The 24,554-nt window shown below is 39.6% G+C and overlaps 2 protein-coding genes across 4 annotated transcripts in view; both read left to right on the top strand.

Annotated features, from left to right (window-relative positions):
* Nucleotides 1-23,289, top strand: part of LOC131439672 (ras-related protein Rab-23) — a 165,339-nt gene extending 142,050 nt beyond the window's left edge. For both annotated transcript variants that reach the window (XM_058610979.1, XM_058610978.1), the window contains exon 2: nt 21,343-23,289. In XM_058610979.1, the coding sequence (XP_058466962.1) occupies nt 21,752-22,423 (672 nt within the window). In that variant the 5' untranslated portion in view covers nt 21,343-21,751 and the 3' untranslated portion in view covers nt 22,424-23,289. The remainder of the gene's footprint in view (nt 1-21,342) is intronic.
* LOC131439673 (protein yippee-like) overlaps nt 1-24,554 on the top strand; it is a 257,659-nt gene that overhangs the window by 142,053 nt on the left and 91,052 nt on the right. The gene's annotated exons all lie outside the window — the stretch shown is intronic.

Genomic DNA, 24,554 nt, shown 5'->3' with positions numbered 1-24,554 from the left:
ATCATACGTGAAACTGATAGAATTCCCGACACGTGGGCGCCAAGAACTTCCAAATTCGTCCACCAGGTGCGCCACAATATGAGCAAAAGTTTGTTCCAATTCTAAATGAAGCAAGCTTTAGAAGAAAACGTAAAACAAAACGATTTTCCGAAACTGTTTATCCCTTATTCTTAAATTTGGCTTCATCCTTAAATTTGACTCAAAACTTACGCTAGTTTATGCTCATATAAACTTTCTGTTTTTATTCCAATATTCAAAGGAAAAACTTTTGAAGAATTCATTGATAATATTAATGAAAATATTAGTGATATTAGAAAAGCGTCATTATACCACAAGATGGATTAAAACAGGATTTTTATGCAAGAAATCGGTATTTCGATGGCGAGTCACCGACAATTTTAGCAAAATTGAACGCAAATTTACATTACAACTTATGAATTTTCAGTACATTTGGTGTAATTTGATAGTCCTAATTGAGGTCATACACTACGTGATGTCGGATATGTCAAATCAGAACTTTGAATTTCGAATAATTAGGCTAAACGAGACTGTTATAATATCAAAGATACTCAATATTCTAACTGAATCCATTTCATTCGAGGTTACGAGCTAATCTAGACTGAATTATGCCTTGACTTTAGCGGTAAACTACTGGATCAGTTATACTCAATTGGTTTAGCTGTACTGTCACCCGTTATCTTTTGCTTCTTAGACTGTCGTAAAGTTTTATTATCTCTTCGTTTAGAAACGTTTTTCGTGTTTATGGATCGGTACAGTCGACGGTCTCTCTATTAGAAAGTGTGGTATCTCGAAAAGAGTGCACAATCGGAACCATTTGCTTAAAAAACTGCTTTCTTTATTGTCTTCCCGTACAGTCCTGTCATCTTGTCCAGCAGCCGACCGAATTCTCAGCAAGAAAATTCATTAAATTAATTTGTCTCACCATTCCATTACGAACCAAATCGCTTCCAGAGGGGGGCAACTGTAAAAGCGTCGACCGGGGGCTGCTCCCTTGATTGGGGTATTCTTTTTTCAGTGCGAAGCAAGAAAAAGCGATCTGACTCAAGTGTTCGCTACCTAATTATCAGCATTCCAGGAGGGGACACGAGGTTGCGAAAGAAAATGATTTTGCACCAATAGTTTATTGCTATGCTTTCTTGTTCTGAGCTAACTGTTTCTGTTCTAGTTTCTTGCTGTTGATGCTTGCCTTGCATCAGAGGTTGCCACTTCGACCGCTGGTGGTTCCTCGGTCGTTTTCCCAGCAATTTATAAGTTGAGCACCGGTGATGGTGATGTCATGCCATCTTTCTTATCGAGGAACTTCCACTTCTTCGGACACCATTGACGTCGATTCCAAAGAGAATTCCGAAAATGGTGTCAAGTTTTGGGTTTTGTTTTTCATTTCACTGGTGGTCCAAATTAGTGACCGCTCGTAGTTTTAAAGCAAAGCAATTAGTATTTTAATTGCATTTCGTAATAATTGTTGGAGCACACATGGCCCCCCTACTTTTCCTTTGATGTTCAGTGTTGTTTTGATAATTGATAACAATTATTCAAATGATTTTATAGATGTAACATTCGTCTACATGCTTGTTTTTGGTTTTTGTGATTTACATATTCTGACTCCGCTCGTGTGCCCCAAGGGTTTGCTTAGTTGTTGTGGTCTGTTTTGATTATACGAATATATATATATATATATGGAAATCATGTTCATGTTGAAGTGACCTATTCCTATAGGTTGTGAGTATTTTAAAATTGCTTACGCAATTACGAATTCAACTCTAGGAATTCTCCATCCAAAACATGAACGTAATTCCCCAAAAAACAGCAGTTTCGTGTTTTCTCCCTTCCTTCTAGCATTCTGAAGTGTGACAAATACAAACGACCGTGCGGCATTCTTCTCGCTCCAGAGAGGTCCCATGCCGGCGAGAATCAATCCGACCGGGCTCGACTGTCGGTGCCATTGAACTTGACTTTCAAATGGCACCAGTTGGCCACAAAAATACCGACTTTTTCGAGTACATACTCAGTATTGCTGCCGCGGTACGGCCACGAGGGCCCCGGCGAAACGTGCGTTGCTTGGCAGTCAGCCTTGGGTTGATTTGTTTGGCAGCTCGCGGGAAGGCAAATTACGTAAGGCACTAGAGACGGCTTAATGAAGAATAAATTTTCTCTCAACGTCGGCTTTCGCATGTATGTAACAAATTACCGACCTACAGCATAGAAAGGTTGCAGTTTTTTCTTAGTGCTTCGTTCCAAAATGAAAATTTCCTGTTATTTCGCGTTAAGGAGGTCTGATGTTTTAATTCGTCCTTCATTTTATTTTCTAATTATCTTTTCATTATACAGACTAATTACTTTAAAAGTTTTCTACTGTCAAAATTGAAACAGCAACTTTCAAGCAACTCAGAGGCATTAAGGTGTGCCTATCGTTGAGCGCATTTAACTGTTTTAAACCCATGGGTTCATATATCTTTCAGCCATTTGGTTTGAGCTTATCTCAAGTGAGAAGAATCTAAGATTTCCGAAAAAGTACCCGATATATAAGTATCAAAACAAAGTGAGGAAAAATATTAAAAAAAAACAAACTCTTATTCAAGAAGCAAAAATAGAGGTTAGTTTATACAGTTTAGTCGGCTGCTCGGCCATCCATGGAAGTTGACCATCAATGTCAACTTCCCTCTCTGAGCAGCCTAGATAGCCGTGTAGTGTCGGTAGCGGTTTCCCAACTGGCTAAGAATAACGCTACGGTCCACCTGTACCGGTGGTATAAGTCCACTAAACAGGTAAGCCGTGTGGCATCCGGCGGAATTATTTTTTTACCAAGAATTGATCCACTGGTTTCCTGTTCCATGTCGTAAAAGGCCACAAAAATAGGAACTCCTAAGCCAAGGTGTATTTCCGTGCCGATGGCTGAATGGCTACAGGAGGTTAAACAATGCAGTCGTGAACGGAATATCTTGGGGTGTTCCCTTACTGTGTTAAGCGAAACTCTGGCACAGTGGACGACTTCTTTCTTCGCAACTCGTGGGATTTAAATGATAATAACATTTAAAAAAATCCTTACATGGTTCGCTATAGGCGATTATAAGCCAATATATTTGGTTTCTTGTAGTTGTTGTACGGTTGGTGCTGGAGGTGGAATGTTCGTTACTCTAATTTATAATGGTTAGAGTGGCACAAATCAATCTTCAGCATAAACGTACAGCAACTATGAATCTATCCAGACTTCTTCAAGAAGGTAAAGCTTCTATAGCTTTGGTTCAAGAACCATATTTCCAAAAGGGAAACTTCTACGTTGGAAAATTGTTAAACCCAGTCTTTGTTGCCTTCAACAAGATCGGTATGACAAATCCACGTGAAATGCCTCGAGCATGCATACTTGCAAATAGTGCTCTCTATGTTTCGCTCATATCGGAGCTCACAACTCGGGATATTTGTGCTGTCACAGTTAGTATGACTATTGATGGCATAGACAGGAAATATGTCTATTGTTCGGCATATTTACCGCATAACCAACCTTCGCCAAGCGATGACTTCAAAAAGGTTGTATCATACTGCTGCAAGAGTGATATACCGCTTGTAATCGGCAGTGACATAAATGCTCACCATATCATTTGGGGCAGCACAGATATAAATTCGAGAGGCTCTGATATGATGGAATTCGTGAGCAGTACAAACCTGCACATAGTCAATGCAGGAAACCGCCCAACTTTTGCGAGATCTGGAAGAGAGGAGGTTTTGGACGTAACTCTCTGCTCTGATAGAATTGCGCATGAGTTGGTGAATTGGCTCGTCTCCGATGAGCTCGAACCTTCGTTGTCTGATCATAAGTACATATTCTTTGATCATTCAAACGTTAAATTTGATATTGTCACATATCGTAATCCCAAATCTACAAACTGGGACCTCTTTGAAGAGGGCTTGGCGACTAGATTTTACGGGTACCAACCAACAATTGAAACCCCAATTGATTTGGAAAATGTTATCGACGAGACAAATTCACTCATAGTTGCAGCATATGAAGAGGCTTGTCCACTTCGGATTGTGCGAGCTACTAGAGGAACTCCTTGGTGGAATGCTGAACTTGCTAGACTTAGGAAACTATGCAGAAGAGCTTGGAACCACCGACGCAGAGATGGGTCGGAGGCATTCGTGTTGGCTCGAAGGGCTTACAAAAATGCTCTTCGATCGTCTGAGCGAAGTGGTTGGAAAAGCCTCTGCACAAATGTCTCTAGTCTCAACGAGGCTAGCAGATTAAATAAGTTACTTTCGAAGTCTAAGGACTTTAATGTCAGTTTCTTAAGAACTTCAGATGGTGAACACTTGTCTGATGAAAGTGATGTACTTCACTGCCTTTTTAACACTCACTTTCCAGGATGTATGGATCCATCACCGACAGCTCTTCCCGAGACTTTTTCAGGTAGTTACGATTCTTGGGCCCTTGCTCGAAGCGTTGTGACGATTGAATCGGTCAAATGGGCAGTTGAGAGTTTTGCTCCGTACAAATCTCCTGGAAAGGATGGAGTTTTCCCAGTGTTACTGCAGAAAGGGTATGAACATTTCAAACATGTTTTGAAGAAAATACTTACTTTTAGTCTTGCGACTGGATATATTCCAAGAGCCTGGCAGGAAATAATTGTCAAATTTATTCCCAAAGGCGGTCGCGACACTTATGAGGAAGCGAAGAGTTTCAGGCCTATCAGTCTTAGCTCATTTCTTCTTAAAACAGTGGAACGCATAGTCGATCACTATATCAGGAATGTTAGTCTGGGCGTGCAACCGCTACATGGAATGCAACATGCTTACCAGCGTGGAAAGTCCACTACAACCCTGTTACATGATGTTGTGTACAACATTGAAAAAGCTTTCTCACAAAAGCAATCTTGCTTGGGAGTTTTCCTAGATATTGAAGGTGCCTTTGATAACGTGTCTTTCAATTCAATTCTGGAAGCAGCCCGTGGTCATGGCATACCTTCAAGTATCACAAATTGGATACACGCAATGCTTAGCAATCGACTTCTTTGTTCATCGCTTCGGCAAGCAGAGATTAGAAAGCTGAGTGTCTGTGGGTGTCCTCAAGGTGGTGTACTATCCCCACTTTTATGGAACATAGTCGCTGATGGTTTGTTAAGGAAACTTAATAACCTTGGATTTCCGACTTATGGTTTTGCCGACGATTATCATATATTGATGACCGGTATAAGCATTAACACTCTCTTTGATTTAATGCAGCAAGCCCTGCGATCTGTTGAACAATGGTGTTGTCAGGTTGGATTGTCTGTAAATCCGGGCAAAACATCAATGGTGCTTTTCACTCATCGTAGGATAATCACAGGAGCTCGTCCGTTACAGTTCTTCGGTTCAGAGGTCACTGTGGTCGATCAAGTTAAATACGTCGGGGTTATTCTTGACTCAAAACTGAATTGGTCTGCTCACATTGACTTCAGGATTAAGAGAGCTTGTATGGCTTTCGGCCAATGCAGACGAGCTTTTGGAAAATCATGGGGACTCAAACCCAGATATATTCATTGGATCTACACAACTATTGTTAGACCAATTTTAGCATATGGTTGTCTTGTATGGTGGCAGAAAGGAGAAGTCGCGACAGTTCAGTCAAAGCTAAATCATCTCCAAAGGATGGTCCTAATGGCGATGACAGGAGCATTCACGACAACTCCTACTGCTGCTCTAGAGGCGCTACTGTGCATTAAACCACTACATGTGTTCCTAAAACAAGAAGCATTATCTTGTGCATACCGTCTTAAGGTTACAGGGCTTTGGAATAGTAACCCATTAGATTATGCTACCAGCCACACTCGCTTGTGGTCTCAAATGGTTACATGGGATGAGTATTTACTCGCTCCTAGTGACCTAACTCTCACATGCAGTTTTCCTTTCAAAACATTCCATGTGAGCTATCCTCTTCGTGAGGAATGGTTGTCTGGTTGTCTGGAACGACAACTTGATGAACACATAGTTTGTTATACGGACGGTTCTCTGTTGAATGGTCGTGCTGGTGCTGGTGTATACTGTCGTGAAATGAGGCTGGAGCAGTCTCATTCACTTGGTAGATACTGTACTGTGTTCCAAGCAGAAATCTACGCGATTCTGTGTGGAGTACAATCGGCACTTCAGCAGAGGATCTGTGGTAAACGAATTTATTTTTGTTCCGACAGTCAGGCAGCCTTAAAAGCACTCAGTTCGAATGACTCACGGTCGAATCTAGTGATCGCATGTCGAACTCAAATTGAAGACCTCAGCATTTCAAATGCTGTTTACTTCTTATGGGTACCCGGCCATTCTGGTATTACTGGAAATGAATGGGCTGATGAGTTGGCTAGAGCTGGTGCAACGAATGATTTCGTTGGTCCTGAACCAGCTTTACCACTTTCAACTAGTTGGATAAATCACAAGATTCGTTCTTGGGCTGCATCCAAACATGCCAGCTACTGGCGCAGCTTGCAAACTTGCGCTCAGACAAAAGCATTTCTACCAGATTTAAATCTGAAAATGTCAAAGTGTCTACTGCATTTCTCCAAGCAACATTGCAGTATTCTGGTCAGAGCTCTGACTGGACATTGCAAACTCAATTATCACATGGCTACTATTCAACGTGCTGAGTATTATTCGTGTGATTTGTGTGAATGCGATTATGGTACTTCATATCATCTGATATGTAACTGTCCCGCATTGACGCAGCTACGTATCCGGGTTTTTGGTTCTCCATACATGTTTGAGTCTGTGTATGTGGAGCTAAAATTGAAGGATATTCTCTCGTTTCTCACCCAATGTGGTAAGGAGCTATAGGCAGAAGGGTTCATCGTTCTTCCTGGAGTGAATGAATCCCTTCTGTATTCACCTTAAATAGGGTTTAGCAGATTGTTTGGCATTCTTTAGGGGGTGTCGAATTTACTTCTGCTCGTACATACTGCGAATCGTTCTGCATTCTTCCGGGAGTTCAGAATGGTGTCGCTTTTGTAAGATCTCTAAATCCTCTCGTGGGTTGGAGGTTTTATTAACAGCAGACTGTTCGGGACCTCGTAGAGGTTCAGAATTTACTTCTGCTTCCACTAAATGTGATCCTCAGCAGATTGTTCGGCATCCCTTAGGGGTGCAGAATTTACTTCTGCTTTTATGTGTTTTTGTGTTGTCAATTTTTCCCATCCTCCTAGTCCAACCCTTACCATTTCCTTTCAATCCTTCCCTCTTATATATCGGGAAAATGATGCTAAAAACAAATTGATGGCAAGGCACAAATCTCCAAATATCAAGGGGAACGTGCCATTTGAGCCAATTTGTTCTGATTCCTGATTCCTGATTATACAAAGTATGGGTCATTAGTTTCTAGAAATTCGTGGATTCCGGATGTCTGAGGCACAACTGGAAGACGTGAATACGAACAAAACTGGTTTGCTAAAGTATGACTTATTTCCGAGGAACTTATTCTACCGCACAAATAACGCTAAACAAATGAGAGTAAAACAGTATAACAAACAATGCCATTGCTATTGTTTTTTTATGGATATATGTTATGATTCAGTGGAGGAAAACTTCGCATAGTTTTTTGGGAATATTTTAATAGTGGTTGAAGAACCAATTTGTGAAACTGTTGAGAACTATTTTCCACCATGCATATATCTACACCAGATCCAGAATTTATTCAGGAAATGAAACTGAGTTAAAAAATTAAATTCGAAGCCTGGGACTGGTTCCGACTTCAGTTGCTGAATTCAGGTTTGGAATCCACATCAATAATTCAGTTCTTCAAATTAGCTCTAAAATTCACAGCAACAGACTTAACAAGAACTCCGAACTTGAATTAAGGAACTGAATTCAGTTCCGAAATCTAATTCTAGAGCCATTCGAATTCATTTCCAGCATGCAGATTCTGAATTCTGGAAATGAAACTTTTTCTGTTTCGGAGTTCAGATTTAAAGTTTTTTTGCAGAATCCAGATCTAAATTTCATATCTTGAATTGTGTGCCAGAAGTTTTGCTGAATCAGAACTCTGGATACGTATTCAGAATTTAAATTAAAGCATTAAATTCAATTCCAAAATCTAACCAAGAAACCAGTTTCATAATCTAGAATAATAATTCAGTTCCAGAGTCTCAGTTTTGAACTTTTGAATCTGTATTTTGGAACTAAATTCTTAAAATAAATTCCAAATCTAAAATTAGGTTCAGAATTCAGGTGGATCAGAATCCAGGTTCTAAATTAAGTTTCAAAATTGTTCCTGACTACCTCAAAACCGTCGTCCGAGTGCGAAAAAGGTAAGCAAGTGTGATGAGTTAGATTTCCTCATTGTTTTTGAAAGTTTAAGAAAACTAAATATTTAGTTTATTTATGGTTATTTCACTCTACTAAATATTTAATCATAAATTGCTGGAGAATGAGTTATGTTTTTGTATTTAGTATAACTCGAGATATTCACGATTGATTTGTACCCATTCTTCCATAGGGCGAACTTCGAAAAAGCGCCGTATTCAAAACGTATGCAAAAAGAATCGACCTGTTCTGACTTTTTTTGAAGTTAGCGGAGTGCTGTTCACCGAGTGCGTGTCCCATCGACGCTAATGGGATAGCAATTTCCAAGGGATGGTGGATAAACCGCATGCGATGGCACTTCCCATCCGAATTCCTGTATAGGCTTTTGGATCGGTGTGTGAGACGGAACATTGTCTTGGAAAAGAAAAATTTTCCTCTATCTGGTGTCAATCTTTTTACATCGCGGACCTCTTTGAAACCATTAATATAACTCCCAATTTAAAATTAATTTTGTGCGCAGTAAGTATATTTACACGCTATTTTGAAAATTACATAGCACCAATGGAAAATGACACACAATTTTGAGAAAATAACTTGTTCATGAAAATGATTCGCGACCCTAAAAAAACAACATCGCTCAGGGATCCTCGGATTACAGGATGGGAATAGCTGCACTAAACAAAATCATTCATATCAGTGAGACAGAAGGTAAATTGCGTATGAAGTGATCTCTTCCGGGACAATTTTACAGGAGCGAGACTGAAAATTGAACCTCACTTGTCGTGCACAGTCTAAACGTATACGGAATTCGGTTAAATCGGGTTGCTTATCAAGCCGTTTTACATCACATTGACAGTCGTTAAATCGGCAAAACGAATTGAAGAGTTCGAGTTTTATTTCAGAGGTAATTCACTTATCTTTTTCTTGTTTATCTTTCGTTGAGTATCGAGTGTCCGAAACCTGACGGGTGGGATTCGGGGTTAGAAATGAAACATTTATAGGAGTCGGATCGGGTTCCGTTAAAGATTTTTATTTTTGAATGGTTATGGATCGGGTTCGAGTTTAAGAATTTGCATAAAGGACAAGGGCAAGCTTTGAGTATTTAAAACTTGATCCAAAAATGTTTTCTACGGGTTCGGAATCAGACAAAAAATTCGGGCTCGGTCAAGTATGGGTAACACTTTTTATGTTAAATCGGGTACGGGTGGGGCTTGGGTTTAACAGTTGACATGAAAACCGACTTCTCAATCAACGTCCGGAGGGTCGAATGTCATATACCATGCGATTCAGCTCGACGAACTGAGCAAATGTCTGTGTGTGTATGTAACACTGAACCGATTTTTACAAAGCTAGATCTATATTAAAGCTTTTACGGGTCCATGGCCTGCTATTGAATTTCATCCCGATCCGATTTTCGGCTCCGGAAATACAGGGATACAGGGTGATATGCATCAAAAAATGGAAATAATATGCACTCATTTTTCTCGGAGATGGTTGAACCTATTTTTACAAACTTAGATTCAAATGAAAGGTATTATGATTCCATAGCCTGCTATTGAATTTCTTTGGCATCCGACTTGCGGTTCCGGAGTTATAGGATAATATGTGAAAATTAAGTATAAAACGTGAACTTAATTTTCTCGGAAATGACTTAACCGATTTTCACAAACAGAGATTTAAACGAAAGGTCTCGAATAGTCGTCAAAAACTGCAAAAAAGATCTACCTTTCACAAACTTATAGATTCAAAGGAAAAGTCTTTCGGTTTCATACAGAATCCGTGAATCCGTTGTGGATAATACTTCCAGTTTTTGAAGTATAGGGTGTTTTGATGCGTATATTTTGCTAAATCGCGAACTTTACTGTTTCTATTCAATGAACGGTTGCTCTTAGAAGTCCACTGTAATATTTGTGATGGTATGAGTAAAATGAGAATGGCATTATTAAACCACTAGGTGAATTAAAACAGGTTTTTATGGAGTTTTTTTTTAATTTTTTTCACGTGCACTAATAAAATAATGAAACATGTCTTCTTATGAAATCATGCGTTATTATTCATGATTTAATGAGCAAAATGATTGATATCATGAAACTTATCTCTCATGAAAATGTTTCCGGATTTCATGATTTCTAATCATGGCACCGGCAATGGATTTTTATCCGTGTGGATATTTGAATATCACGGCCTTGAATCGCGTGTATTTAATTTAAAAACTTTTACAAAAAAATTAATCGCAAGAAACAGACGAGTAAAATATTACGTTGTTTTAAAAGCACCATTTTTGATTATCACATATTTAGGAAATCAGTACACTTTCGTGTCTCGTTTGATACAGTTATAAAACGCATCCGGTCGGGCCGATCGTTAGCATAGTATAGTTACATAACAATACAATGAGGTCTTTTCTTACGTGTTTTTATGCGGTTTTTTTACGCGGATATCCGTGGTGTTACGCGGTTTTTTATGCGGATTTCCGAAGTTACGCGGTTTTATTGTTTTGTCTTAGAAATGCATGAAACTTCGAGATATGGTGTTATTCCGAATTTTTTTCAAGGCAACTCTCTGATACTTTGAAAATATTCGATTAATTTTTTTTATTTTAGATTACACCAGATCTCGACTTTTCATGCATTTCTAAGTTCCAAAGTCAAATTTTTGAGTTTATTCCAGATCTGGGCTTTTTATGCATTTCTAAGACATTTGACATCAAAGAATTTTTTTTATTTCGCGGTTTTTTTCTACACGGATTTCCGAAGCTACGCGGTCGCAAGTCCTAAAGTCGATTTTTTTGGGATTACACCAGATCTGGATTTTTCATGCATTTTAAAAATATTTGGCATAAAAATAAATTTCTTTAGTTTCGAAGATTTTTTTAAACGCGCATTTCCGTATCAGCCGCGTAAAAAGAGACCTCAGTGTATTTTCGATAAAATTTAGCGGAGAGAAAAATATATGAGAGGTACACTTTTTCCGATCACATCGAGCTGAGTCGGATGGTATGTTACGCTTGGAGTCCCAGTGGCTCTGATCAAAAGTCAATTTTCCAACAATTTTTTTTATTTAAAAGATATTTTTATTCAGGCCTATTTGCGTACAAGCTTTATGTGGCCGATTGAGCCGATTTTTTGAATAAATTTTTTTTTTAGTTGGATCTCGTTGTCACCCTTTTTCTATGGGGAGAGGAGCTTCCATTTCCCTCCTGCGAGGATTGAGGAGCACTTCGTTCGTGGTTCGTCTCGTCATCCATTGCCACATCGATGGTATTGTTGTTGATTTCATTGCTAGTTGTTGGAGATGAGCCTTGTTGTACATTGTTTGCAGTTGCTGGTTGGTTGGATGGTAAGTTGTTCACTGCAGCTAATGCACTTTGTTCTATAAGGGATACGTTGGATGGTTTCGTTGAAGGGGATGCTTCACTGTTGTTGGTGGCTGTCACAGGTGTACTGGGGTTGCTTTGGATTGGTGTGACGGAAGCACTGTTGTCCTTTGGTGTAGTTGTCTCCTTGTCCAGTTTATCACATGGCTTACCGTAGTGAACAGCCTTTTGACAATACTGAAATGTGGCCATCTGATTGTCATAGGTAATAAGTGATTTGCACGGAATTCTTGTATCTTGACCGAAAATCACATAAGAAGGTATAGGCTTCTTCAAGTGTATGCGTAATACACGTACGCCATTTAGAATACCGGGGAAAAAATTCTTCCACTTTTCTTTTTCGATAGAGAGAATCTCTCCGTATTGGGACATAGTTTTGCGAATATAATAATCGGTGACGCTTGAGTGAAGATCATGCACACGCACTTCTATAGCACTATCATCCATATATACTGGAATGTTGAACTTAATTTTCTCGTGCGCCACATAGTGCACATTGTTATTGTCTTTTGCGAATTGAATTGCATCCAACTCTTTATATAACTGGATGTAAACAACATTATTCCTCTTATTGCATTGAAGTAAATGCACACGTTTAATGTCCAGCTGCATTTGCTCCTTAAGCAAACCTTCAAGTTCTCGTATCGAAGGTCGAATTTTGCACTGCCTGAAGTCAACAACAATTGTATTCTTTCGTGTCGGCGGTAGCTTTTGTTCGTTTGGTTCACTCATTTTCGAGGTCTATTGTTCACTACACAATACTGTACTTGGTTTCTTCTGTTTCCAACGTAAGTGGTTTTGTTTAATCGACTGACTTGGATGAGATGTAAAACCGAACTGGATTTTCCAGCAATTCAATATTGTTTCTATGTAGAATGATTTTTTGAAGAATTATAAAACTTAAAATCAAAACCACATCTTTAATATTATTTCAAACTTCAAAACAGTGCACGAAACCCAATTAATTTAGGCTAATAGTGCAATACATCTACTGTTCAACTCTCAGCAGAAATCAGTTAGTTTGGCAGTGAAAAATGATATTCTGCCTAGTACTGAACATGGAAACGCGACACAGGGGAGAGGTGGCGATTATTGCGCACCTAGGCTTATAGAAGTATAATAATTTTTTTTTAAAGACGGTGGTTAAACTGAGACGGTGGTTAAACTGAGCTTTGATATGAAGAGCATTGATTGAAGAACTGAATGCTTTCCGTTCGGAACTTTAGCGAATGTTGTGTGTGTCAGAGTTTGAAGTTTACTGCAGTAGAGCGATCGTCATTTGTTTCACATTCGGTTTAAATTTAATTGAATGAAGTTTTACTGCACTGCTCGGAATACTGGATGATAACTTCGTTTGGGTAGAAAAATTTTTACCAAACCCAGAAAAATGTGATTCTATTAGAAACAAATTTAAAACTTATTTTCCACTGACAGAAAAGATATTGACGCCTGTCGTATTGATATTAAATGAACAGGGAAGTTGAAATGTAGCCGAATGAGGTTAATAGGGTCAAATATCAATGTTTATTGCAAGTAATTAGTGGCAAACATTAACAGGAGCTCACAATAAGATGTGCACTAATATATACCGCGCACTATTACTCATCTTTCCCCTACAAAATCGTAGTATAAGTGAAATATTTAGATGTGCTGAAATTTCATTCGAACACCAGTGATCGTTATTTCCGAACATTTTTTCCACGGTATCTGGGATCGTGTACGGGTGTTGCGCTTGCACTTAAATATATTCCTTTTTACGTGGTTACTACGAAAATCAGCTGACTGGTTGCGAAGCTTGCGAAAAATACTTGATTAGAACAGCTCTTCTCCGAGAAGAATCGGATGATCGAGAAGTGGTATATAGCGAGACGCATATAGCTTTAATCACAAATAAAATGATATTATGTTGTGTCAGTTATCATTTTGTGAGAATTTTTTTTCTAAATTTATAATTTTTCATGGTTTCGTCGAATTCCTAGGAACCTTCACTCTACAAGAAGCCAATTAGTCTTGCAATTGTCGTTTACACTTATAAATCGACTACCAGTCTATTAAAGAAAATGATCAAGTTTGTTTAGATCCATGTTTAGACATGGATGATTCTGATTTTGCCTGATTTTTTTCCGGGACGTCCCGGAATAGTGTGAATAGACTTTTACATGTGACAGTACGACATGTATTCCAATGAGTAAAAAGGTCATAACAATGGATGTGTGACTTTTATCGGCAAGTTTGATTAACCTTGTATTTGTAAACAATACATTTTTTACTAAAAACATGAAATTGTTATGGCTGAAATTCATCCAGTATGTTTAAACAATGTGAATTTCCGCCACCTATAAAATTCAATGGTTTTTTTTACGATAAGCTGTGCGGGTTTCGTTTAACCGTTTTCAACGACGGTAGGCTGAAATAGTTTTGTTAACTTTTTTTAAACCATCCCACGTCATAATGAAGCTTTAATGCATCAGGGCTTCCTGAAAGAAAGATACACTTACAACAGTCGGCCTTTACTGCGGACAGTGAACCAAAAGCGATCCATCCTGTGGTGTTCGCTTAAACAATTTCTCGAAAGTAAACACCTTTAAAGAAAACGTGAACGGAAAATGCGCTCGTATGGCTACTCAAACTGTCAGCGGTAATTATCGGCTTCTATTTGGAAAATCAATCACCGTCAAAAAAGATTAAAACGAATTAAAACCACCCATTTTTCATTCAGCTACGAATTTGCTCATGTGCTGAGAATCTGTCGTCATCTGACACTGCATCCGCACAAAAGGCGTTTTTTCTTTTCGTTCGATTTCTACCCGGGATGGGAAAACAGTGCAGTGAGGCGGAAATGATCACAGTCTGCTGATGATTTCCTCCTCCGCGGAGGTTTGCCTCGTTTTCCGCTTCTTTCGATCGGATAGAAGGCATTTTACTGCTTACACCGTCATTCCTCGAATGGGTCCCGGCATTGCAGCACAGACCCGCCCCCGATCAATGGTCGGTTATTTTTGTTATCTCGCGGATTTTTAATTAAATTTCATAAACACATCATACTCACTTTCGTATTCGACGCTGCGGACAGCTGTTGCGCTTTCCGTCTGCAGGCTGTCTCATCGTAACCAACCGGAGGTGAACAAAAGGGTGTTGAAAGAGGTTCATTGTTCCGTGCAGCAACGATCAGATTGTATGGAGCGAAGTATTTCCACATGGATCATCATCGTTGGCCGGAAGACTAATTGTTTGTTGGCTTTTCGCAGCTCGTTGTTTTGCAATATCGTCGTTCGAAGGTGTCTCATTGCAAAGTACTGGCTTGTAATGAGTAGCTACTACATATGAGATGCCTAGCTCACCCCCGCCGACAGTCAGTATTTGCGTAATGATGATTTCAATAGGCTGTTGGGAAATTGATTTGAATTATGCAATTTCCTTATTAATGAGAGCCATCACAAAAAGTTAGTCGATATGAGGTATGTTGCACTACTTCTTCAAGCACATGCGAACTCAAAAATCATTCGAGGGTGGTCACATCTCTAGGGTGGCACTAAAACCTTGCAATTGTAACAGCTCCGTTTGTTTTGATTGGTTGAAAGTACGAATGCCTTGCTGAATACTAAATTTTCTGAACCCGGCACCCGCTTTTGAATAATCAAATTTAGACGAATAGACGAATTTTGAACACACTTCACCCGGTAGCTCCGGAACCGGAAGTAGGATTCGGATGAAATTCAACAGCAGTATATGGAGCCAAACATTTTTAATTCCGGTCATCACTGCAAAAATGAAATGAGCTGAGGGTTGTTTGACCAGCAACTGACATAGCTTTCAAATAAGAACAGTTTTGAGACAAATTTAGAAGAAACTTTCTTCTTTTTGTTCCGTCGCTCTGAATGACGGAGATTTGGCTGCTCGACCACCCATGGAAGTTGACCATCAATGCCATCTTCCCTTTCTGAGCAGCCTAGATAGCCGTGTAGTGTCGGTAGCGGTTTCACAACTGGCGAAGAATAACGCTACGGTTCACCTGTACCGGTGGTATAAGTCCACCAAACAGGTAAGCCGTGTGGCATCCGGCGGAATTATTTTCTACCAAGGATTGATCCACTGGTTTCCTGATCCATGTCTTAAAAGACCACAAAAATAGGAACTCCCAAGTCAAGGTGTATTTCCGTTCCGATGACTGAATGGCTGCAGAAGGTTAAACAATGCAGTCGTGAACGGAATATCTTGGGGTTTTCCCTTACTGTGTTAAGCGAAGCTCTGGCACAGTGGACGATTTCATTTTTCGCAACTCGTGGGATTTAAATGATTCAAGCATTTAAAAAAAATCCTTTCATGGTTCGCTATAGGCGGCCAATATATTTAGTTCCTTCTAGTTGTTGTACGATATGTGCTGGAGATTTAGTTTTCGTTGCTTCTATCGATAATGGTTAGAGTATCACAAATCAATCTCCAGCATAAACGTACAGCAACTATAAATCTATCCAGACTTCTGCAAGAAGGTAAAGCTTCTATAGCTTTGATTCAAGCACCATATTTCTAAAAGGGAAACTTCTACGTTGGAAAGTTGTTAAACCCAGTCTTCGTTGCCTTCAACAAGAACGGTATGACTAATCCTCGTGAAATGCCTCGAGCATGCATACTTGCAAATAGTGCTCTCGATGTTTCTCTCATATCGGAGCTCACAACTCGGGATGTTTGTGCTGTCACAGTTGATATGACTATTGATGGCATAGACAGGAAATATGTCTATTGTTCGGCATATTTACCGCATAACCAAGCTTCGCCAAGCGACGACTTCGAAAAGGTTGTATCATACTGCAGCAAAAGTGATTTACCGCTTATAATCGGCAGTGACATCAATGCTCACCATATCATTTGGGGCAGCACAGATATACATTCGAGAGGCTCTGATATGGTGGAATATGTGAGCAGTACAAACCTGCACATAGTCAATGTAGGAAATCGTCCAACTTTTGCGAGATCTGGAAGAGAGGAGGTTTTGGACGTAACTCTCTGCTCTGATAGAATTGCGCATGAGTTGGTGAATTGGCTCGTCTCAGATGAGCTCTAACCTTCGTTATCTGATCATAAGTACATCTTTTTTGATCATTCAAACGTTAAATTTGATATTGTCACATATCGTAATCCCAAATCTACAAACTGGGACCTCTATGAAGAGGGCTTGGCGACTAGATTTTACGGGTACCAACCAACAATTGAAACCCCAATTGATTTGGAAAATGTTGTCGACGAGACAAACTCACTCATAGTTGCAGCTCTTCGATAGTCTGAGTGAAGTGGTTGGAAAAGCCTTTGCTCAAATGTCTCTAGTCTTAATGAGGCTAGCAGATTAAATAAGTTACTTTCGAAATCTAAAGACTTTAATGTCGGTTTCTTAAGAACTTCAGATGGCGAGTACTTGCCTGATGAAGGTGATGTACTTCACTGTCTATTTAACAATCACTTTCCAGGATGTATGGATCCATCACCGACACCTCTTCCCGAGACGTTTTCGGGACCCTTGCTCGAAGAATTGTGACGATTGAAATCTCCTGGAAATTATGGAGTTTTCCCAGTTTTACTGCAGAAAGGGTATGAGCATTTCAAACATTTTTGAAAAAAATACTTACTTTTAGTCTTGCGACAGGATATATTCCAAGAGCTTGGCAGGAAATAATTATCAAATTTATTCCCAAAGGCGGTCGCGACACTTATGAGGAAGCGAAGAGTTTCAGGCCTATCAGTCTAAGCTCATTTCTTCTTAAAACAGTGGAACGCATAGTAGATCACTATATCAGGACCTAGTTTGGGCGTGCATCCGCTACATGGAATGCAATATGCGTGGAAAGTCCACTACAACCCTGTTATATGATGTTGTGTACAACATTGAAAAAGCTTTCTCGCAAAAGCAATCTTGCTTGGGAGTTTTCCTAGATATTGAAGGTGCCTTTGATAACGTGTCTTTCAATTCAATTCTGGAAGCAGCCCGTGGTCATGGCATATCTTCAAGTATTACAATTTGGATACACGCAATGCTTAGCAATCGACTTCTTTGTTCATCGCTTCGGCAAGCAGAGATTAGAAAGCTAAGTGTCTGTGGGTGTCCTCAAGGTGGTGTACTATCCCCACCTCTATGGAACATAGTCGCTGATGGTTTGTTAAGGAAACTTAATAACCTTGGATTTCCGACTTTTGGTTTTGCCGACGATTATCATATATTGATGACATTAACACTCTCTTTGATTTAATGCAGCAAGTCCTGCGATCTGTTGAGCAATGGTGTTGTCAGGTTGGATTATTTGTAAATCCGGGCAAAACATCAATGGTGCTTTTCACTCATCGTAGAATAATCACAGGAGCTCGTCCGTTACAGTTCATCGGTTCAGAGGTTACTGTGGTTTATCTAGTGGCGACAGTTCAGTCAAAGGTAAATCATCTCCAAAGGATGGTCCTAATGGCGATGACAGGAGCATTCACGACAACTCCTACTGCTGCTCTAGAGGCGTTACTGTGTATTAAACCACTACATGTGTTCCTAAAACAAGAAGCATTATCTTGTGCATACCGTCTTAAGGTTACAGGGCTTTGGATTAGTAACCCATTAGATTATGCTACCAGCCACACTCGCTTGTGGTCTCAAATGGTTACGTGGGATGAGTATTTACTCACTTCTAGCGACCTAACTCTCACATCCAATTTTTCCTTTCAAAACATTCAATGTGAGCTATTATCCTCGTGAGGAATGGTTGTCTGGTTATTTGGAACAACAACTTGATAAATACATAGTTTGTTATACGGACGGTTCTCTGTTGAATGGTCGTGCTGGTGTCTACTGTCGTGAAATGAGGCTAGAGCAGTCTCACTCACTTGGTAGATACTGTACTGTGTTCCAAGCAGAAATCTATGCGATTCTGTGTGGATTACAATCGGCACTTCAGCAGAGAATCTGTGGTAAACGAACTTATTTTTGTTCCGACAGTCAGGCAGCTTTTAAAGCACTCAGTTCAAATGATTCACGGTCGAATCTAGTGATCGCATGTCAAACTCAAATTAAAGACCTCAGTATTTCAAATGCTGTTTACTTCTTATGGGTACCCGTCCATTCTGGTATTACTGGAAATGAATGGGCTGATGAGTTGGCTAGAGCTGGTGCAACGAATGATTTCGTTGGTCCGGAACCAGCTTCACCACTTTCAACTAGTTGGATAAAGCACAAGATTCGTTCTTGGGCTGCATCCAAACATGCCAGCAACTGGCGCAGCTTGCAAACTTGCGCTCAGACAAAACATTTTTACCAGATTGGAATCTGAAAATGTCAAATTGTCTACTGCATTTTTCCAAGCATCATTGCAGTATTCTGGTCAGAGCTCTGACCGGACATTGCAAACTCAATTATCACATGGCTACTATTCAGCGTGCTGAGTATTATTCGTGTGATTTGTGTGAATGCGATTACGATACTTCATATCATCTGATATGGAACTGTCCCACATTGACGCAACTACGTATCCGGGTTTTTGGTTCTCCGTACATGGTTGAGCCTGTGTATGCGGAGCTAAAATTAAAGGATATTCTATCGTTTCTCACCCAATGTGGTAAGGAGCTATAGTCAGAATGAATCCTTTCTGTATTCACCTTAAATAGGTTTTTTATCAGATTGTTTGGCATCCTTTATGGGTGCCGAATTTACTTCTGTTCGTACATATTGCTAATCGTTCTGCATTCTTCCGGGAATGCAGGATGGTGTCGCTTTTGTTAAATCTCTAAATCCTCTCGGGGGTTGGCGGTCTTATTAACTGTGCATTTTGGAACCTGCAGATTGTTCAGCATCCTTTCGGGGATGCAGAACGATTTGTTTCTTTATGTTTTGGGCTGTTTTCCCACCTCACCCATCTCACAATTCCCTTCCATGTTCCTTTTATCCTTCCCTTCCCATCAGGAAATTGATGAGAAGCTACGGTAAGGCACAAATCTCCAAAGAACTAGGGGAACGTGCCACTTGAGCCAATTTGTTCTGATTCCTGATTCCGTCGCTCTGAATGACGGAGATTTTTAACTACTATTCAGGATACTTCCGGAACCGGGGGCTGATAACCGATATCTCCAAAATCAATGTTCCAACATATCATTCAGGGGTTAGCCAAATTTGATATGTTTACGTTCAGTATCGTTATCAGTACGTTATCAGTGCATAGCAGTTCAAATTGAGCTACTTAATACCAAATTCGGCAGTTCAATTTGAACCACTAAGCAGACGTTAAGTTTCTGCCAAAATTTCCCCAAAAGCCTTTCACCGACGTAAAGATCATTTCACTGCGTGACATTTCGCCGAATATCATTTCGCTAAATGCCATTTCGCCGAAAGGGTTATTTCGTCGAATCGTACAGCTCACTTAATATCGTGCTGGAATTGATTTAAAATAAAGAAAAATGAAAGATGATAATGTTAACGATTCTCGTTCTCGGAAGAAGAACATTCTGTGAAATTGTAAAAATATTTTTAAACATGTATACCTCTAATAACACAAGTGTATTAAAAATAACAAATAAACGTATTAAAAATAACAAATATACGAGGTTTATTTTAAATAACCTCTTTAGTAAGGATATAGCAACGTTTGCTTAGAGGGTACGTTTGATTCCTTTTTTCCTACATACTTCAGAGGCACCAAGTTTTTACGTTTTGGCTGGTTTCCTTGTTTCGCTGAAATTTTCTTCAGTCATGTTTTCGCTAAAATTTTCTTCAGTGTTGTTTTGAAAGTTAATATTTGGTAACAGTTATATCAGGCGCGATTCAGTTATACATACGCATGTTAATCATTAAAACAATTTCGAGTTTAACTTTAGTAGTAGTATTTTCTATTTTTGCAACAGTATCTATTTTGAGAGTAGATTTTGTTTATGATGAAATCGTAGCTTATTTGGAACATTTTCTTCAAATGAATATTGAACGTTCGAACAAATGCAGCCATCGAACGTGGCTAATGCTACTAATAGTCATTATCATTACTGCGATACCATCACCTTTGTCATTTCTGTTCGTCATGTCTGTTGCTTAGTGCCTATTGGAATCTTCCGTTCCTGGTTGGAATCCGGGTGATAGCGAACACCGCAGGTGGAAATCGATTGCCGGGCTTTATCTAGAAATCTATTTAGTAATTTGTATGTCGAGTAAATAAGTATCAGTATATAGCAACGAACAGCAACAGGAGATCCAAAGCGTCGATGAGTGAGGACAAACATTCGTGTGCATTGCAAGTGAATGACGTAGCTGTGGGGTGGGAGGGGGTCTCAGCGACTCAAATATGTATGAGCAGCTTGAAGCGGCAACGCAACCGGCGCCAGACTGGAAGTTCAAACGAGAAAATTACATTTGTGTTACTCTGATTCTACCTCCTCGGTTATTAAGGGTGGCTGGTTGTCGGTCGTGATGTAAATTGGTTATATTTTTAGTACTTGGACTGTGGACCTATCCTTAGTATTTTAGTTTATTATTGGTCATTTTGTTTTCTTTTTGAATTTCGGTTTCAGTTTCGGTTCGGTTGTTATCCTATTCATCTAATTGGAAGGTGGTTTTTCGGTTTCCAAATAATTTTTGCTTTATTTCCATTTCTTTTCCTATTTTTTTCGATTTCTGATATATTGCCTGCTTTTGATTTTAGATAGTTATCACAACGAGTAATGTGTCTCATTTGGATTTGCAGGTGGCCCGCAGCCTAGTACTGACTTAGAACCAAGAACACACGCACGCACGCACCGACGAACACGGGTCCCAGTACCGCGCCGGTAGCGCCAGGGATTCTTAGAGAACGTAACGAAACGTGACGCACTACTCATGCGACAGTAGAATAGAAGTTTTAGATCTTGATATCGAGTTGAAAATCTCGTCCTTGCCCCGACGAAAACATGCGATTCGCGTGACGACGCCTAGGCAGGCAGGCAGTTTGAATGCCTGAGAACAATGACTTACTAGATTTCTGGGTTTAGTGTTAGTATGTTCGAACTTCACTCGAAAAATGGATCAACACGCACGCATTTGGATTAGAGAGATACACTGCTTGCAATGCGAATTGAGAGAATAGTGTAGGTTGTTTTTATTAGAAAGCTGTCATAATGTTTGAGGAAGAATTGGAAATAGCGCTGAAGGTGATCGTGGTCGGAAATGGCGGCGTCGGAAAGACGTCGATGGTGCAACGATACTGTAAAGGTATCTACACCAAAGATTACAAGAAAACAATTGGAGTAGATTTTCTCGAGCGGCAGATCGAAATCGACGGCGAAGATATTCGAATCATGCTGTGGGACACGGCAGGTCAGGAAGAGTTCGATGCCATCACGAAGGCGTACTATCGAGGGGCGCAAGCCTGTGTGCTAACGTTCAGTACGACAGATCGGGCATCGTTCGAAGCGATCCGCGACTGGAAGGTCAAGGTGGAAAACGAGTGCAGCGAAGTTCCGACGGTACTAGTCCAAAACAAAATTGACCTCATGGATAAGGCCGTAGTGTCGTTCGATGAGGCCGAGGCTCTGGCTCAATCCCTCGGTTGTCGACTGATACGTACCTCGGTCAAGGAGGACGTGAATGTGGCTAGCGTTTTTCGCTATCTAGCAAACAAGTGCCACCAACAGATGAAGCAGCAGTACAGTGCCGCCATGCCAATCATGCAACCGACGATCAGTGCATTTAGTCCCACGTTCCAGTCAAAAGTCACCAGCAACACAATTCAACTAACGAGGCCATCTGTCAAACGAAAACCATTACAGAAGAGGTGTGGCATATTTTAGGCAGAATGCGCAGGGCGATAGAAATTATTTATTTACCTGTGAGTTAGTTTTTTCATTCCCCCGGTAGGATAGCAGAATCTGCGCTTTTGTTGATGATTGTTAAATGGCACAACCGGAATAGCCCTCGAAATTGTTAATAATTATTAGCATAGTAATGTAATAAAAAACGATGTACTTTTAGTATCATTTAGAAGATGGACATAACAAATCTAACATTTAATCTTAGATAGGAACTATATGAAATTTGTGCCGCTCAACGAATTTTGACAAAGATGTAACTGTAAGACTTGACCTTAGAATGATCTGAAACTCTGATTGAATCGAATTTTTGAACATACTAGAAAATCAACTTAAGCCAACATACGATTCAATTGTCTATCTCTGTTGCTCGTTAATTAAATTAAAATCATTGTTGCAATATTGTACAATTTTAATTTCGTCGTATGACTGACTGCATCGTTCGATGCCAATCGGTTTTGACGTTGGTTATACTTTAAGATATTCAAAGAATCACAATTCAACTGGAACCTTCTATGACACTCCATGAGGAGACAGCTCTTCGCTGTAATCGTTACTGGTGCTCAATTACTGAATCGAAAGTGAATTTATTTTCTTTCTATTTTTACCTAGCTATTATTAATTGACGTTCACTCGTACCACGTGGAAGAATGTTGCAAGAGCGCTAGGAGAAAAAAATGTGTGTGTTCGTGATAGCGCTATTGTGAGAAAGCTCATCTAATGAAAATTGTTTCTATCAGGGAAAGATAACTATAGCAGTAAGACAGACAGGAGCAAAAACCTTGTGAATAATGCAAATGATTACGATGTTAATAAAAATGCGAACTAAATCCGATATTCAAAAGAAATCCGTTTGCTTTCAACGCTTTTGTTTTTTCTATCTGTTGCTGGTTTCGGCAGATGAGTAGTCGATCACATTTCCCATCTTTTCTGACGTTTGCTGCGCCATCCGGTACCTAAAGAGTTGGTGTGATTGTATCAGGCAACATTTACTGGCTCCACCTCTGCTGGCTGGCCTCTGACAAGTTTGGAAAGAGCATGATCAGGTTCGTTTGCAGCAATGTTGCAACATCAAGCTGCGAAAGTTGATAATGGGCTATTCGAGATGCAACTTACCGAAACTTATGTGCTCTGTTGGGAAAGTCACGAGTTAGGATGTTAGGTCTAAACAGTTGCCTGATTGTCGACATTGTATGCCTAATTGTTAAACCACTGTTTTTTTTATTGACACGGCGATTTCTTCACACACGTAAAAGCAAACTGTTCCTCTTTTTATGAATTTGTTTGGAATGGTCACAATCGTTGGATGATTTACTACTTTTTACTGAATGAATTTATCGTGATTTTTGATCATGATTACGTGACTGACGCGCGTAATTTATCTAAATTCAGCCAATAAATGCAAACTTTCTCAGTTTAATTCGAATTGATTCTTCAATTGGTGTACGGTAACCATTCCTTTTTATGTTTGCGCTACTTTAGTGAATTTGCTGCTGAGTGATTTTTAAATTTTATTGTAGACTTTGTTAAAACCGTTCTGAAATCAAATTGGGCTTGATCAATTTTGCTTCGTATATTACCTTATGATAAAAAAAGAACCGGATTTTTCATTTTTAAATTCCCGCGCTTGTCCAATCAGTAAACTTTTATTCTCTCAACACTTTTATACACATTCTGTCAAATTTTGACGCATATCGTACGATTAGTTTTTGTTTGGCGTCTATACAAAGAAGTTTTCGTGTGGCGATTTTTCTAATGGATGAAAATTTAGAACAACGTGCGTGCATCAAATTTTGTGTTGCAAATAGATTTAAGTGTTCCGAAACGTTGAAAATGTTAGAAAAGGCCTTTGGTGAATCGTGTCTAGGAAAAACACAGGCATACGAGTGGTATAAACGCTTCAAATGTGGTCGTACAAGCTTGGATCATGATGAGATCCTTGGCCGCCCAACAACATCTGCTACTGAAGAAAACATTAAATCGGCGAAGTAAATCGTGTTGCAAAATCGTTCTGTACCGATTAGAGAGATTGCTGTGTTGTTGGGCATCTCTTATGGATCAGCCGAACACATTTTAACTGATGTTTTGGGTTTGAAACGCGTCGCTTCTTGGC

The sequence above is a fragment of the Malaya genurostris genome, chromosome 3, assembly GCF_030247185.1.
Source record: "Malaya genurostris strain Urasoe2022 chromosome 3, Malgen_1.1, whole genome shotgun sequence".
NCBI lineage: Eukaryota > Metazoa > Arthropoda > Insecta > Diptera > Culicidae > Malaya > Malaya genurostris.
This window is presented reverse-complemented; position numbering and strand designations above follow the sequence as displayed.